At 36.0% G+C, this 17,474-nt stretch overlaps 1 protein-coding gene across 25 annotated transcripts in view; it reads right to left on the reverse strand.

The window, feature by feature from the left end:
* GPHN (gephyrin) overlaps nucleotides 1–17,474 on the reverse strand; it is a 270,825-nt gene that overhangs the window by 116,569 nt on the left and 136,782 nt on the right. For 14 of the 25 annotated variants that reach the window (XM_054634365.2, XM_054634363.2, XM_054634367.2 and 11 more), the window contains exons 4-5: nucleotides 12,230–12,322; nucleotides 2,817–2,855 (exon numbers count right to left, since the gene is read on the reverse strand). In XM_054634365.2, the coding sequence (XP_054490340.1) occupies nucleotides 2,817–2,855; nucleotides 12,230–12,322 (132 nt within the window). The remainder of the gene's footprint in view (nucleotides 1–2,816; nucleotides 2,856–12,229; nucleotides 12,323–17,474) is intronic. The other 11 variants (XM_054634366.2, XM_077180341.1, XM_077180337.1 and 8 more) reach the window with 1 other exon arrangement.

Genomic DNA, 17,474 nt, shown 5'->3' on the forward strand with positions numbered 1-17,474 from the left:
AGCTGGTGGGAAGTGAGAGACTGACAGCCTACCATCTTTAAGAGTTTATGAAGTTGTGCAAAAAATATTCTTGGAAAAGCAAGGGAAGGTTGGAAAGGCTGAGACAAGAGAGAACAGGAGAGCCCAGCAGACAGCAAAGGACTAAAATACAGGTGGACATTCACATCCCCCAGCTCCTTGGAGCAGAACACAAGTAAACTGGCTTCTAGGCATTAATGTGAAAACTGGGAGAAGGGTCCTACTAGCTCTTCCTCTGAGCATTCCCAGCTGTCCTGGGAGCCATCCTCCACAGCAGCAAGCTGGCACTGGGGGCATGGGAACAAGGTGCTCTCTCACAGTGTCTTTATCTGATTCCACAGCTGGTCCCACACTGGGGAAAGCTGCTACTGATTCAAGGGATGCTGCCCTGCCTCTCTGCTTATGATGCCTCAGGTTTTAGCTTTTATATTTTTTGGATTCTCTGCTGCTTTAGTGTGTAGTTCTGAGCTTCAGATTAAGGAATAGTAAGCTCTTTTCACAGTGTAGGTAGACAAAGCAATTCCTTCTCTACCTGGGGACTAAGGACACATGATCCAAATCTCAGGCCCAAGAGCATAAACAACAGTGGACTGAAGAGAGAAAAACAAGAAGAATAGGACTTCATAACCTAAAGCTGTAATTGGACAATTAACTCTAATATGCAAATGGACCAGAACTTATAAAAGTGAGAAACCTCGTGACCGGTTGTCCATTTTGTGATCATTTTGGTTCATCTCAGGTGTAGCCCTGGCTGGGCTCTTGTGCTGCCCAAGGTGTATCCATTGAGGCCTCTTAATAAATCCCTACTTTATTCTAACTCTGTCTAGCCTCTGGTCCAGGTCAGCCTTCACAAGGCATCACTTAGACATAATTTCACATATTTAAGGTACCTTTGAAGATAGCAAAAGCAATAATAATATCTCTGAAGAAATTAAAAGCTAAGGTTAAAAGAACATTACATACAATTTATTTAAATATAGTAAGAATTTGCTATGGAATTATGACAGGATTCATAATAGAATATTTTCTCCAAGTCCTAGTTGCTACTAGTGTCAAAACCACAAATGCAACAACACTTGTAATAACCTAAAAACTGTGGAAGAGCTAGGAAAAGAGGTCAAACGAGTTGAATTAAAAGAAGAGCAGGAAATCCTGCTTCTTATTCTAAGATGTGACAATGATTTATTCCCTTACTATGGACCTTACAGATGTAGTCAAGTCCTTGCTCTTAATCTGAGTGACAAAAGGTTTCTGTAAACTAGCAATTGTCCATTCTCCCAGTACAGAAAGAGTAGGAAGCAGCAATTAGGACACATTTCAGTTTGGCAACACTGTACTGATCCAGTGGTTCATTTAGATTAGCTGCAGCCCTCTGTTTTAAATAAAGAGACCTGTAAAATTTATTCAGCTTCTTTGATCCACTGTGTTTCATGAACACAGTTCTACATTCAAACCTTAATCTTTCTGAGCCTGAGCAAAAGATTGTTTTTCCTTCCTGTTATTACCTACCTTCCATGGATTCTGAGGTACCTTAGGTAATATTAGGGTTATAGTACTTAATTACTATTGAATTTAATACTTAATACTGTACAACTTAGTCATATACCTCTTAAATAAAGTGATGGAAGCAAAGACTAAATACAATTCAGTTTGGTTTGGGTTTGGTTTTTTTTTTCATAAGATGGGAAAGGGTTTTTGAGTATTTCTATGAAAAAGCTGAATGCTGGTACTGAGATCAGTTTTTGGCTGGTGTGTTAAACTGAATCAGACCATGAAGGAGCCAGACAATAGTTTTTTCCCCATTCCTTACAATTCTTCTTAACCTTTTCAGACTGGTGCATATTTAGAAATAAAATCTAGGCAGATGGATAGGACAATATGATAGAAATGCCAGGCATAAAGCAAGTGGACAGGACAGTAAAAGAGCAAGTATCAGTGAGTAAGCAGACTCAAGGAGCAGCAAGGGGACACTATATTCAAGGATCAGGTGAAAAGGCATGAGGAAAATGCCAAACATTCAGCAAGTTGCTAAAGCAGTACCAAACATTCAGCAGGTGCCAAGCAGCAGAAGAGCAATTGCACAAAGTCAGCAGATGCACTCAGCAGGAAGGCAATGCCAGGCACTTGGAGCAGGAGACAGGGCAGCAGGAAGCCAACGCCCGTGTACAACCCGACTGAAAGGACAGTGAGGAGGCGACATGTGCCGGTCAACAGATGGACAGGGCTGTAGGTAGGCACTGTCAAGCAATTAGCTGCTCAAGAAGCAATGCCAGACAGTCAGGCAAAGGGCCAAGATTTCTGCAGGACAATGCCACACAGCCAGCAGGTAGAGAGAATATAAGACAGCAGTGAATGCCAGGCAGTCCCCAGACAAGGCAGAAAAAGACCAAAGCCCACCAACAATCAGATGCAACTGTTGGCAAGAGCAAAACATAAGCCTGCCAAATGACTCACAGGGCAGTAGGGTGGCAGTGCTTTTTCAGCAACTCAGGATACCATGAGTAAAACAGTCCCAAGAGTCTAGATGCTCACCCTTTGGTAATATCATTGATCAGAGTGAACCATGAAAATCCACAGGAGAATAGCACACAAATGGAAACAGCAAATGAGTCTGACCCTAGCACTTGGGGAGGCCATGGGACCTTCCTATAAAACAAAAATATGAGAATCCACAAGAAAATCAAACAAATGGGAAAAATGTGTCTAAAAACTGTTTCTGATGATGATTTAAAAAGCAAAAAAATACTAGCAAAGAATTATTTTGGAAATGATTGGGTGGGATTGAAGATGTTGCTTACCCCTCTCTGGAGCCCACATAATGGGAATGTTGGGAATTTCTGCAGCAGAAAAACAGAAGAGAAAAGGGATTTCTGACTCCCAGTTCAAGGAAAGCATGTCAGTTTAGGACTGGGTAATCTCTTTGGGCAAAAAATAAGAATTCATCTGAATCTTTGCCCATCCCCAGATACATGCCTTTATGGAGGTTTGTGAAAAATTTAAGAAGCCCACATCACTTTCATCTCATGACCTCCCACCCTTGTTCCCCAAAACCACACTTACCTCTAGCACCTCTAGTATAAGAGGGGAAAGGGGTTGGTCTTGTGAGCTCATTCCCACATCCACTGCAAAATGGCTTGTGAAGTTGCACAGGAGTACCATGAGCCACTGCTGGCCATTTGTGAGATAAACGGAAGTCATCATTAACTGTTACTCATTATTAGTGCAGGTTGGTGTTTGAATTGTGCTTGGACACACCCACACTCTGTGCCTCTAATTAGTCTTATGAATCTTGTGGGGCAACCCTCTTCTAAGTATCAAACTTATCAGCACCTATTTGTTACCCTGAATATTCTCTTGTCTTTAACTTAAGCATTTTGCTATTTAACATGGTTGATTTTTTAAACAAATGAAACTGTTTCAGAAATCTTAGCTGCTGTTTTATTTCAAATACATGCAATGAACTCTGAAATGTAAGAGATGAGAAAATCCCAGGACTAATAAAGTTCAGTAATTTAACTCACCTGTCATTTAAATAATGAGACTTTTTATTCAGTATTCTACCTAGAAACTAAAAGAATCAACCAAGAATCAAACTTCACTATTTCTGTCTACTTAGAAGTCCACATTTTGTGTGCATTTTTCTGGCTGCACATTAACTTTTTATTGCCAGCACTGAAAACCTGCACTTCACTTTGACAAGGCAGTAATATGAAACAAGAAGCCAACTCTTCCCTCTTCAAACTGCAGAGGACCTTAGATAATAGAAAGGAAGCATGAGCTTTTTTGTGCCATTGCTGAATCAGGATTTGGAAAGGTTGCAGAGACAATCTGTATGAACTTGCCATGCACTCATATGCAACAAAGTTTTTAAAGAATACAGTAGTGATAGGCTAAGCTGATGGAACTTTATTTATACGGATCTCTGGGTATCAACCACTCATTCTTCTCCTAGCAGAGCAAGGCACAAGAATAACAGAGGTTAATAGAACTTCAAATTTAGATCATAGAATAGGAATTTTTTCCATACCCAAACTTTCCCATATTGAAAACTACTATTTGGACTTAGAACAAAATGGCAAATAATTTAGGCAGAGAAGACCAAGAGACTTCCATCATATGATTAGTAATGGCATTAACCAGCCAGGAACTGCAAATACTGCCTGAACCAGAGATACCAGAGTACAAGGTAAGGGCACACATAGGCAGTTTTATAAAATCCTGTGATTTTGTGGCCAGCAGGAACTACAATTAGCTGCATCACATCAAGAACAAAATTGCCATCACCTTCTCTCTGAAGGGACATCTTTCAAGCTTAATGAAAATGAACTATGACAAACTGATCTCAGTATACCATAAGAAAATGCTTATTTGTGGAGGAAAATATGGACTTTAAAAATCCAGTAACAGTTTAAATGTCAACAATAAATAACAGTAGGTTATGCACCTCACTATTTAGGTATTCTGATGAAAGAGTAACTAAGAAAAGAATACATGCATGAAGGGACAAGAAACTAAAATATAGTGTAAATAAAAGTTAGAAAGCAATTATTGTCCATAACTGATAAGACTTCCATGCCTAAGTGTGACAATAGTCATTTTGTTTTCTATTTTGGTACTTATACTGAGTCAACATTTTGCTAAAGCTTCACTGCTCCATGTGGTAGCAATTAGCAGAAGCAGGAGAAGAACTAGTTATAATCCTAAGAATAACTCCTGAAGGCAGCTGCTTTCCAAGACTCTTTTAGTTTCTTTCCACTTAGTGGTTGGAAAAGCTCCTACACAGCAGGGAAGAAGTAAATGAGAAATTCTCTATTCTTTAATAAGTATTAGTTTTAATGATCAACTATTTTAATAATGAGTCATTTTGCTATTCTGGTGTGCTAATGTCAAAAGGACTAACTCATTCAATTTTTCATACATCTTAAATCCAAACTGGTATTTGCCATCTAGTTATTATGTCTTGAAGCTGCCTCCACAGGGAAGTCTTCCTAACATGTCCACATTATTTTTTTGTTAATTTTCCCTGTATTTAGCTTTAACTAAACTCTTTGTAATAGACCATGACCAGAAAAAAAATCAGACTTTAAGGACAAAAGTTTCAGGCCTGACACTATTTTCAGGATTATTTTGCTTGAACTTGATGTTTAATTTTGTTCAGTTTCCTATTATCTTCTCCAAAGCCATGCTTTAATGGAAACTATTTTTAAAAATGCCTAAGAGGAAAAAAAATTCCAAAAGTTCCAATTTGAAAATTTCATTATGCAGAAGTCCTATGGCAGGCCTATTTTTCTTCCCTAGTTACAGAAAGGACTGCAAGATACATTCACTGTTGTGGCTACACTGCTAATAGGAGACAAGCCAGTTTATTTAAACTAATAGAGAAATGTGCACATGAGCTGTGGGCTCTACAGTGAAAACACAGCTAAAAGGCATCAGTAAAACCAAGAGGAGGAAAACCCTTCTCTTTACCCCATGCAAAAAGCACACCATAATCATATTGTTCATCTGGGTGTACTTTTCAAAGTGCTGGGCCTGCTCATGCAGGAACCATTTGCCCACTCTCAGGACATGCCAGCCTTCTTCCAACTGCCATTCCTAAATTACCTTGGAAAAAACCCTTTAATTTCAAAATTAAAAAATAAGTTGAGATTTCCAGGCTCATTTCTGTGGCTTTGTTTCTCATTTTATGAAACATTCAAATTCCTTACTACTGTTTTACTGGTCTTTTCAGCAGAGCTTGCAATTATTTCCTACATGTTTGAAAGTCAAAAAACACAGCCTCTATTTGCTATTCAAAAGTATTAAGGACACCTTAAAAAAGGCAAATAAAAGCTGATCCTCAAATGAGCAAAAATAAGCAAAGGCTTAATGGAATTCTATTAGCATTACCTTTATCATTTGACAGTCAGACAACTTTACACAGAAGGTTAATACATTAATTAAGTAATTAAAAAGATATTTGCCCCAGCATTTTCAGCCAATATTAACAGGGTTTCACATTTTCAAAAAAGATACAAAAGCAGTTCATGAATTCCTTTTGAATTCAGGAAATAAAGTAGTTTCATTATTAATTTCAGGATCTACTTGATTCAAACTATCTTCTCATCTAACATATACAGAACATAAGGCTGTAAGTGCAGGATAACTCATTTAACATCATCCATGATTTCTACAAGAAGTACAAGATAACTTGAGTTTAATAAGACATTTCTCCCACTAGCCAACTCTTGATTTGACAGAATTAAAATGAAGAGTACAACTCTTTAGGAATTTGCTTGTGTGATTAATCTCTTAAACCAACAAACCCTAACCCAAACACATAAAGCCTTTCATAATGAGGATTTTTTTAGATTTTTCTGGCTCAAGATTTCTATTATCAGCTATTTTTACAATTCTCTTTAGTAGGTAAAGAAAGCCTTTGGTACCTTACAAAGCCTTTAGTATTGTACACCATTTCCCAAAGAAAGTACAGGCAAAACCAAAGTTATTTATCAGTGTTCTTCATGATAAACTAAACAGACTGAGTTGTGCAACTCTCACAGAAAGCATCTCTCTTTTTACCTTCATATTTCTACCATCTTTTTTTTTACCTTTTTCTATATCCACGGTGGCAGTTGCAACTCTTTAAAAGGAATGTCAATAAAAATATGCAGCTTTGCATTTTAGACACATCAATCCCATATACAGACAAGTATTATCTGTTTTTTTTTTTTTATGGTCTTATTTTTTTGATGACCTCTGATAGCTGAGTAATGTAGCTGAAATGGAATCTGCCTTTCTTGCCCCTCACATTTCTCACTAAAGGAGTCTGAGCAGCTCACAGGTGTTTCCATGCAGAGACTGCAGCTGATGATAGCACAACCAAGCCCTTCAGAGTGTGCTACCAAGTTTCCCTGAGTAACGGAGAGGGAAGGAGAGGGGAGAGGAGCACTCTTCAGCCCTTTGTAAGTCAGCTAAATCAGAGTGGAATTTCTCAAGACACATGTACTTCTGTAAACTGACAGTGTGCTATGTGGTGCAAATAATTTATATACTGCTGCTTCTCAAAGAAACTGGTAATAGATGTTTAGTGAAAACTGTTCTGCAACTAAACATATAAATTCTGCTATAATCACATACGTTCCAAGAAAGATTAAAAATCTAAACATATCATTTTAAATTGAAGCACTATGGCACATAAATATATTTGAATTTTATAACACCAAATACAGCATATCAAATAATAAATTTTATTGAAAAATAAAAGCAGACTAGATAAAGACCTAACCATATAAGCTAGGAACTGCCTGGAGGACTAAGAAAAAGGGGATGGTACTTTACAAAGTTGCTGATAAATTTCCAAAAGAGTAGCAGAGAATTTGGAAGGGTCTGTCACAGAGCAATCTGCTCCATTTAAGCACCTCTGTTTGATAAGATGCACGGAGCAAGGTTTCGTAATGTCAACCCTCCAGGAGCAAGCTGGGCTGGAAACAATTTCCTAAGAACTAGGAAGGCCTCAAAAGGTCAGATGTCATCCATACACTGCACATGTTGTTATACAATAGCTCACTGCAGAAATCAAACTTAACTCAGAGCAAGACCTCTATTAAGAGATATGAAAAGCTACAGTTTTAAAAGAGACTACAGAAATATTTTCTTAAAATAGCTATTAAATTGGAGGGTACCTGGAATACTGAAGGGTGAAAAACTGAAACATTAGCCTGGGTTATTAGAGGTTGTACAATTTGATATTATTCCTACCATAAAATTACTTATGTCCCATGTGAGATGAAGGCTTCATTCCTCCACACTATGGAGCCATCCTGAAGTGACAGTTTGTAAAATAGAAATTATTTTCTTTTAGTCCAGTGCCAGTAATAAAATATTGCTGAGGAAGAACAGAAGTAGTCCTATATCCACAATAAACAATACTAGAAATCCTGGTGCTCTGGAAAGGCAGTATTTGAACCAGGGAGAACAAAAACCTCCTATGTATTATTTCTAGTTTAAGTTGCTGCCTATTGAATGGAAAATGTTATTTGACAAGTTTAAGTCTCAGTGGATTTGGGTTACTTAGATGGAATGTGTTGCTGTGAGAGTATGGATACAACATGACTATCCCATTGTGTCTTAAGCATCTCATTTCATTAACAAAGTTAAAGTGGAAGCAAACAAACAGAAAAAAAAACCACATAAAAACTGAAAATAATAGAGATCAAGAGGGTTTCCAAGATTACTTGAGACACAGGAATGGAAGAATATAGATATTAAAATAGTCTGCAGAAGTAAAATGTAATTTGAAGAAAAAATCCATAAGAGATACCTTAGAGAATGGGGAAGAGTCAAATGACAGAAAATTTGCATTTGGCAATAATTATAAAAATGCTGGTGCAATTTTGAACTAAATATAAAAAGACATATTGCAGAAGAAGTGAGACTTTCTTCTATCCAAACATGGCTTCTCTGTGGTATGTTTGGAGTATTTGTTCATCCTGAGCAAGATTTTTCAGAAACATTGACAAATAGAAGGGAGTTCCAGACAACAATGATTTCTTTTCATGAGTTCTTACAGAACTCTGATGAAAGAATAAATAAGCACGCATATATTTTCAGACTAAATGAAAACAAGTATGTTTTAAACCAGTCCATAAATATTGAAGAATATAAACAAAAAGAACTGAAAGAAGATTCACAAAGTTTCCAGAACACTCAAAATGACTGTAAGGAAACACCTGTCCAGTGTTACATGCTGGAAAACAGCTCTTCTGTGTTTTTTATAAAGTATTATCTTAAAATCTTAGGGCTCAAAATTACCTGCAGTGTGGATGAACTACTTGTGAATACACACTGTGACACAGTTCAAGAATGTCTATCATCAGCTGAGGACAATACATTGATTTCCACTGGTATTATCTAAGTACATAAAATCAGTCTCATAGATGGGCAAACAAGACTCGCACAGAATCATACTAGAGACACAGGATAGAAAAACAGCTAGAAGACTGTTAGCAGACAGACAAGTGAATTTCTTGAATGTACAATTTCGCAAAAGGATAAATGTAAAAATATAGAAGACAGAAAACTGAGCAGAGCACTCATATACATGAGATTTTTTTCTTTCCCTTTGTACTGAGCAACAGCAACAGAGAAAATACATTAATATTGCAGAAGGGTTCATAGTGATTGATAAAAATGCTGCAAAATTACTTAATTTTTTTCACAAAAGTTAATGTATACTGTTACCAACATTCTCTAAGAACTGCTACTGAAGTACTGTAGTTCCAAGAAATAAATGTTTGCATATGGAAATACAAAATGAAAGTTCCCTAAATAAACTCGGGCCATACTTGGATCTCTGTCCAGTACAAACACTTTTAATATCAACAAGCAGACTGTATGAGCGAACTCCAGCAGAGATTAAAGGACTATTCCCATAAATTAGATGCAAAATTACCTTGTAAAAAAAAAAGTGTATGTACAAAATTAGGCTTACACTTCAGCTTTAGTACAAATGCAAACTACCACCAGCTACCATAACAGTTAAGAATTCCAGCATTCACTAGTAATGCCTATAACACACTAACTTTCAAATTCAGCCATCCATTGAGTGAATTTGGTTTTTTAAATATCCACATGCATTTCATCACTTCTACTTGTGCAATCAAGAAAGTGAAGGATATTCACACTGCTTAAGCAAACTGACCTTCGCCCCTCAAAATGTGAATCGTAGGAACTATTTCAAAAGCTCCTCTCCACACAGCAACTAGACTGAGGCTATAAATTTATGGATCAGAGACAGGCAAGGAAAATCAGATATGGTGAATATTCCTAAAATCTTCTATTCCATTACAAGAAAAATTTTTACTACACAGGACTGAAACAACCTGGAATGGTTCTGATACAGTGTTCAAAAGGCAAAGTGAGTGGGGAAACTACCAATTTTTTGGGATGCTTAATTACATATTTCTGAGATAGCAAGAAGCCATTTTAGCTACATTATGCTAGGCACTTAGTTTCATTTTTATCAATAATTACAAAAGTCAATTAACATTAAGTCTTTGGGTTGCATTATTATTGGGAACTACCTTTATTGTGTACGTACAATTATATATCTATAGAAAAGAAACAGAGAAACCTGCTTTCTAATCCAAAGTACAGGGGAATTAAGGAGAAGCAGGACTGAAACATACCAGTGGAAGTATGATTCAACAGACTACTGTCTCTATTCTAAGGAAAAATACTAAAACATTTTCCAGTAACAAATTCAATTCCTAAAAGTTTTAAATTAACATCTTAAAGGTGACATCTCTATAGCACAATACCATGAGCACATCCTTTCATTGTCAGCTCAGTGATGAGAGCATGCTGAACCAGCACCATACAAACAAAGGTTGAAAACCAATTTCTACATAAATGCAAGTCTTCCTAAAGGCTTGTTATTGCACATTTCATGTTGACATAATGAATTTTCCATTTTTGATTTTCTCATTGACCCAAAAGACAAAATATGGGGACAAAACTTAGGCTTCTTAGTATGTTTTCGTTATGACACATACTGGCAAACTAATTTTCCTCCCTTAAAATAATTTGTTTGACTGAATGATGTAATAAATCCTATCATAGGAACGATGTTTGTCATCACAGTTTTTTAATAACCTGGGATTCTATATCTCCACTGAGATTAGACTTAATCCAATTTAACAAAGTGAAAAACAATGCAGATTTTCTTCAGTACAAGTTATTAATGATTTTTATATCAATGTGTTTTTATTATACAGAGATAGTAACAACTCAGATAACTATCAGAATGGCTTACTCAGCAAAACTGATGAAAAAACATTCCTACCTGTGTTAATTAGTATGAGTAACAGCAATGCAGAGTGAAGAAAATACTAGGTGTTTGTGCATAGAGTTCTCATTTGTTTATTTTTTGTGCCATATGCTGCTTGAGAATCTGTAGCTAATTTTCTGCACTGGCTACGATGCTTCGTCTGGCACTGCTGCCTAGGCTTGACCCCGCACAAAGGAAAACTGAAGCAGAAATTCATCCCTCCTTCTACACAGTCCTGGTTACACAACCTTCAAAAGCATTATGCTAGTTTGCAAGCAAGAGACAAATTTAACCAACTCACTTTTCACTTGTGGTGCCTTTAGCAAAGGGAATAATCTGCAAACTAATTTTCACTATGTACCACACTGTGTCCATCTTAACACTGTTCCCATTTCCTGATACACAGACTGCCCCCCCAGGTTTTAGTTACTCTAGTTACTCAAGATTTCTATTTCCATCAGAACTAATGAACAGCAGCATTTCGTTTACATGTTTCTCCAGTTACACAAATGTTATACAATAAATTAAAAAATGTTTTTAGATTCCAAATGGAAAAAAAAATTTGAACTTCAGGCATGTGACAAAACACACTTGTAAGTGAAAAGCATTGTATATATGCTATAAAGAACTCAAATCAACTGGAGGGTCTAAGAAATCGAAAACATACATGAGTACTTAAAAGAAATCTAGGTATGTTTAATTGTGCAAATAAACACAACTCACTCAATCTTAGTTCTGCCCTTTAGTGAACAAAATTACACCAAATGAAAGATGTGATTTTAAAAGTTCATGTTAATCTAATTTAGAACCATAAATAACAAAATACTACAAGAACAATCACACAGTCATTTCACATGACAGCTCATGGCCATAAGATCATTAGGTTAAGCTTCTCATTTTTTCCCCCTTACTTTAGCTTCATGTAAGTGTAATGTAAGCAAATTTCCTGAGCAACATTTACTGGCACGTTACCTCCACCTCTGTGCCTGTTTAGATTTTTCTGACAAGCAGATCCATCTCTCTTATGCCACTCTTCCTTGCACAAGACACAACAAAAGCCACACAAAATTTTGCTTAGCAGTGTTGTACTGCAATGCTAAAGAAAATGACGCCACAAAACCATTAGAATTTTGTTTTGTGAGGGGACTGGAAAACCATTAAACTGTACCATATTTTAGTTTGAAAATTGTTTTGGGTCAGAACCCAAGGTCAGGGTAATTCTCTTGTGCTATATTTTCTATTACTTTTTTCTGATTCCAAGTTGTGTAGCACTTGACCCATCCACAGATACTGCAAAGTTACAGAGAAAATAAAAAAAGAAAAAAAAATAACCCTCCCCTCCTCCAGACTCATGCATTTTTGCACCAAAGGGCAGATTTTTCTATTCCAGGACTATCTCACCTCTGGAGTAACATCTCGCGGTGCAAACCCTGTTCCTCCCGTTGTTAAAATCAAATTGAGTTCCTTTTCATCACACCAATCTATCAGCGTCTCCTGAAAGAGAACATGAATCCTGTCAGATCCAGCAAGAAATGTTTGTATCAGATAATACCTGAAGACTTGAAATGTCTTAAAACAGAGACACACACAATATGGGGAATTATAAACCACTCATGGCTTTTTATACAAAGATTTTAAACCAGTATTTATAACCAAGATAAGACAGAATAATGCAAGTATCTACATAATATTATTTTGCATATGGGAACTGAAATTCAGTTCTCTATCTCTTGACCTGAATTGGAAAACAAGAATTCACAGTTATTAACTTCTACCATTGTTTATTTTGATATATAAATATAATATTATTTGATACATTATCAAATTAATAGATTATGTAAATTTAATTTGGATTACATATTTGATTCTTGTAATAGTAACTTTGGTTTCCATGCTGCACTTTTTGATAGCCTGAAAAAACCAAGAACCACGAATCTGTAAGCCTAACTACCAAAAGATTCAATAATGCACTTGATGCAGCAGGTGATGATCTACAATCATCTTTCCTACATTCCCCTAATAACAGGAGTGTGTATACCCATTCCAAAGCTGGACCGAGAAATCTGTCATTTAAATTCAATGACTTACAATTCTGGAAAACTCATGATACTAGAGAAGTGTTTAATTTGATTTGATATATCCATTTAAAAAATGACTTTTTAAACTAGTTTTCAAACTATGACAAAAATTTGACATAAGCAGAAGACTTATTTAATCTCAATGTGATTATCTCACTTATCCTTCATACTCGACTGTGGGCCAGCACAGCAGGAGCATGTCTGCCTGGAGTGCAAAATTCACTGTCTTACCTTAAGTACACTCATTACACAGTAAAGTATCATCTACAGAGATCATATCAATTATTGAGACAGTTATCCATATTCTAGCAAAGAAACAACATTATTTGAAAACGTTAAGGACAAATTTAAGTTTTGGGAGCATTATATTGGGGAAGAAGGAACAGTTTTGGAGATTGTTGGCTTAAAGCTTATTATTTATCACAAAATTAGCTCTGAGAAATATACTGGTTTAAAAAGCTTAAAATAAAATCTCTGGAACAATTGAAAAAGTACAACCAATTTAGGTAATCCTCAGCTGTATTTTTGCAGGCCTGGTACTGCTATGCAACTCCCATTTAACAGAAGGATCATATACAGACACTTAAAAATTACAGCTAGGATAAACCTATGTCTGACTGCAAGCCCCCCCACACCAATACATCCAAGGATTACTTGAAGAAGTGGCAAAACCAAAGGTTCTGTCTTTATTTCTCCTTTCTTAACTCATTACTTCCACTTCCTCTTTTGTATTCTCTCTTGTCTTTATTAAAATCACATTCATCTTTTTACTCTACCCCTTTGGAGAATAACTCTCTAATTCACTGGGTTGTAAGTGAACATCCCATAAGTTTGTTATATGAGCATTTCAAATAAGCTTGGGAAAGGAACAAGGATAATGCCTCAAAGTTGTACATAAATAAATGAACTAGTGACTATAGCTCTTGTGTTACATTTTGAAAAAAATGTGAATTATGGTAGTAAAAGGATTTTAGGTCTTAAAATTCTTTGCTTCAATAACACAGCTACACATTAGGAAATTTCTTTCAAATAGGTGGCATCTCTATCATCTAGAAATATATTTGTCTTGACTTAAATAGGTACACATTTCAGAGAACAGTTTGGAGAAGCTCAGTTTTTGGCAAAGTTAGACCTTAATATTGCATTTATTTTAAAAATTAATATGGTCAGGGAAAATTTTTCCTATAGAAAACAGGATGGATAGGTTTTCGGCATTTGGTTTGTTTTTTAAAAAGCATAATTTAGCTTTGGATAAAATAAAAACTCCCAAATTTCTCTTAACAAGAAAATAGATCCTTCTTCTGGTTCTCATTTTACTACAGTTCAGTAATACTTCCATTAATGAGGGGAGAAAAAGTCATGTGATATCCTACAAAAAACTAAAGAAATTAGCATCCTAACTCTTCAATTAAATCAAGCAATAATTAAGTGCCTATTCCTGCTACTGCATCAGTGTACCTAGGCAGACTCCTAGATAGAATTCTCAATTAAGTTCTAGTTATAGTAAAGAAACTTTCAAGCTTTCAAGTAGAAGACTTTTAACCACAAGGCAGTGAGTTTGGGTTTCATTGTACTTTAGAAGTGCAAATTCATCACTTAGATATTTTAAAACCATGGAAAAATAGCCAAGGCTTATATTCAGCTTATTTATTTTCTCTCTAACCCAAAAAAACTGTGTCCCATGAAATATTCTCATTGCGGTGAAAGTATCTAAAAAAGGAAGCCCCCACGCTCATCTATTATGAACAAATTGTGGACTCAGAACAGGTAGATTCTGTACTGGCTATGCAGAATTTTCTCTGTCTTCAAATGAAGATTTCTCTAGGCAAGTGACCTGATATTTGGCTTTACTGATGCTATGCAAGCAAAATTATTATATAACATTTCAACCAAAGACAATTTAATTTAATATTTTTTATGCATATTTCTCCTCTTCTGTTGTTTCACTGATGATAAGCTTTCGAGAGAAAATGGCTAGGTCAACAGATTATGTAAAGCACTATTATTTCATTCAAGCCATTGGAATGATGCTGATGGATACAAAATACAGTAGCTGGCTCTGAAAACAGTCCAGTAAAATTACCACCAAGTTTTAAAAAGCCAGAACAAAGCTACAGAACTCCAGGGGGGAAAAACCCCCAATCAATAAATAGCTTAATACTTTTAAAAATTAGTATCCTAAATTAGGCTTTATCAGTTATTTTCCAGGGTAAAGGTGCAACAGAAATTAAGTCATTACAGACAGTTCCTCCACAAATAATTTTATTTCAAAAGGACACAACCATTTCAGATTTCACTGAAGTCCTAAAATAATTATATTAATTATGTCTTTCTGATGCACAGAAGTAAAATGTCAGGCCAAGTTGTCTCCTTAAGCTTTAGATTAGATCTAGTTCCCTGTGCTCTTTACCTAATTTCTCATATTTTCTCTCTCAAATACATTTAAATTTCCCTCATTCAAATGAGTAAGAAATCCTTAGGTAAAACAAACAACCTCTTTCCATCTCTTGCTGCAAAGAGCTCTTGCTTCTATCAGCTCCCTCTCTCCCACAGCCTGGAACTACTCATTGGACTTCCTATGCACTGCCCGGTATTGAAACTACTTCAATTATAACACTACTCAACAAAAACTTTGTTTATGATGCTTGGAATTGTCTCATGACCAGTGTTAATTTTACCAGTGCAGAAAAATCCTGCCTCATTTTTTCTTAGTCTTTCACACGTGAATTTATTGATTTAAAGACCAATAAAGAGCATTACCTCAGGGAAAAAAAGCCTACAGGTATGGCTCAGTGCAGAGACCCTATGTATTTGGCAGGGACATGCTTGCAAATTGATAAAGGCACCACCACATCAGGATACACTAAGCCCAAAAGCTGTACAGATGCATTTTGGTGGCACCACACTTAAGCTAGTGCTACCTGACATTTCAGTCAGGGAACAGCTTGAACACTCACTGACATATTTCCTTCTGTGGAGGTAACTTAAGCATCTCCATGTCCAAGATGCAAACCTGCCATCAGTCTAAGTTGCAATGAGCAAGCCAAAAAATTTTGGTAATTTTCCTTTTGTATTTAAAACTAGTTCCAGGGCTCTGACTCTTCCCTACACCACACCCTGCCTTGATCTACTGTGTTCAAGCGAGAGAAAATACATTATGCTTTAATTTGGTAGGGTTGTCCAGCAACTCTTCATGATTATCATTAGGTATTGTTGTATTTCTAGCAACTCTTCTTCACTCATAATTTCTGTGGGATAATGCCCCACCACGATGCACAAGAAACCTGATCACAGGATACACAATTACAATAGACAGGGAAGTGGGCTATTTCATACCTCCATCCTTTAATCTCTGCATAAATGAACTGGAAAAACAAATAGGGATTCCTTTCTGGAATGAGAGGAACAATGTCCTGATCTTTAAAGATAACTAAGGTTTGTGGATTACTTATCTTAGCCAGAAATTTAAACTTGAGACAGGCTGCAAGTCTCCTCCAGTCCTCCTAGCACTACTGTCTGGTGGTTTTTCACACAGACATTGAGACTACGAGCCTTAACGGGAGCAGAAGCACTACAAAGCACATGAAAAGGGTCATTGTGCATCAGATTAAATGCCTACACAGAAAAGCTGAAGTCCTGATGACTTTTCCTTTTCTAGGATGCTACAGTCTATGGCACTTCTTGCCTTTTTTTTATTGTCCTATTTTTGCCATCGCTGCTCTGAGAGTGTGGTAATACTCCCACATGTTTATGCTTCCAAAATTACTAGAATATCTTCCTTCAAGTCAATATTCTGGTGCTTACCATTTAGATAAACACGTATACGTTTTTCCGATCAATACATAGTTTACTTCATAATACAAGGTTTGTAAAAAGAATTCTCAATACACATACGTATTTTCATATACCATAGCCACTAGAACACGACATGCACACTGCTATAATTTAAAACATCCAGAAAGAACAGGGAAATGCTAATAACAGTATAAACAGGGCAGCATTTCATAATGAATCCAATGAATCCATACAGAATTCCTTCATTCTATATTCAGTATTGAAACTAGTTAAACAATTCTTAATTCCATAGTTAACAAAGATGTTTGACATTTTGGCCCATGCTAGATTTTTCCAGCACAGTGCAATTGTGAAGTTATTTCACCTTATATGCATCACTAATCACACAGTAAGTAAAATATGTAAAAATTTAAACTGCTGAACAAATATAAGTGTTAAATATGAATCTTAATTATGGAAAAAATTTACATCTATTTACATTGGACTTTGAAACAGAGGTAAATCAATATAAGCTGGTTTACAGACATGCATACTTATCCAGAAGTATTCTCAAAACAACTTCATGTGACTTAAAAGATCACTGTGGCTCCCAGGACAAACTACTGATAGTCTTCAGAGATGCAGAAGTCTGTATTCTCCAGAGCAGACCTCAAAATTACAAGCTTTGTAAAATTATTTAAATTCTGTATTTGTAAGCAAATCCTGTTTACTTTAGGAAAATACATTTTTAAATGCAAGGAGAAACATAGAACAGTATGTTTTTAAATGAATAG

Source organism: Agelaius phoeniceus, chromosome 6, assembly GCF_051311805.1.
Source record: "Agelaius phoeniceus isolate bAgePho1 chromosome 6, bAgePho1.hap1, whole genome shotgun sequence".
NCBI classification, from domain to species: Eukaryota; Metazoa; Chordata; class Aves; order Passeriformes; family Icteridae; genus Agelaius; species Agelaius phoeniceus.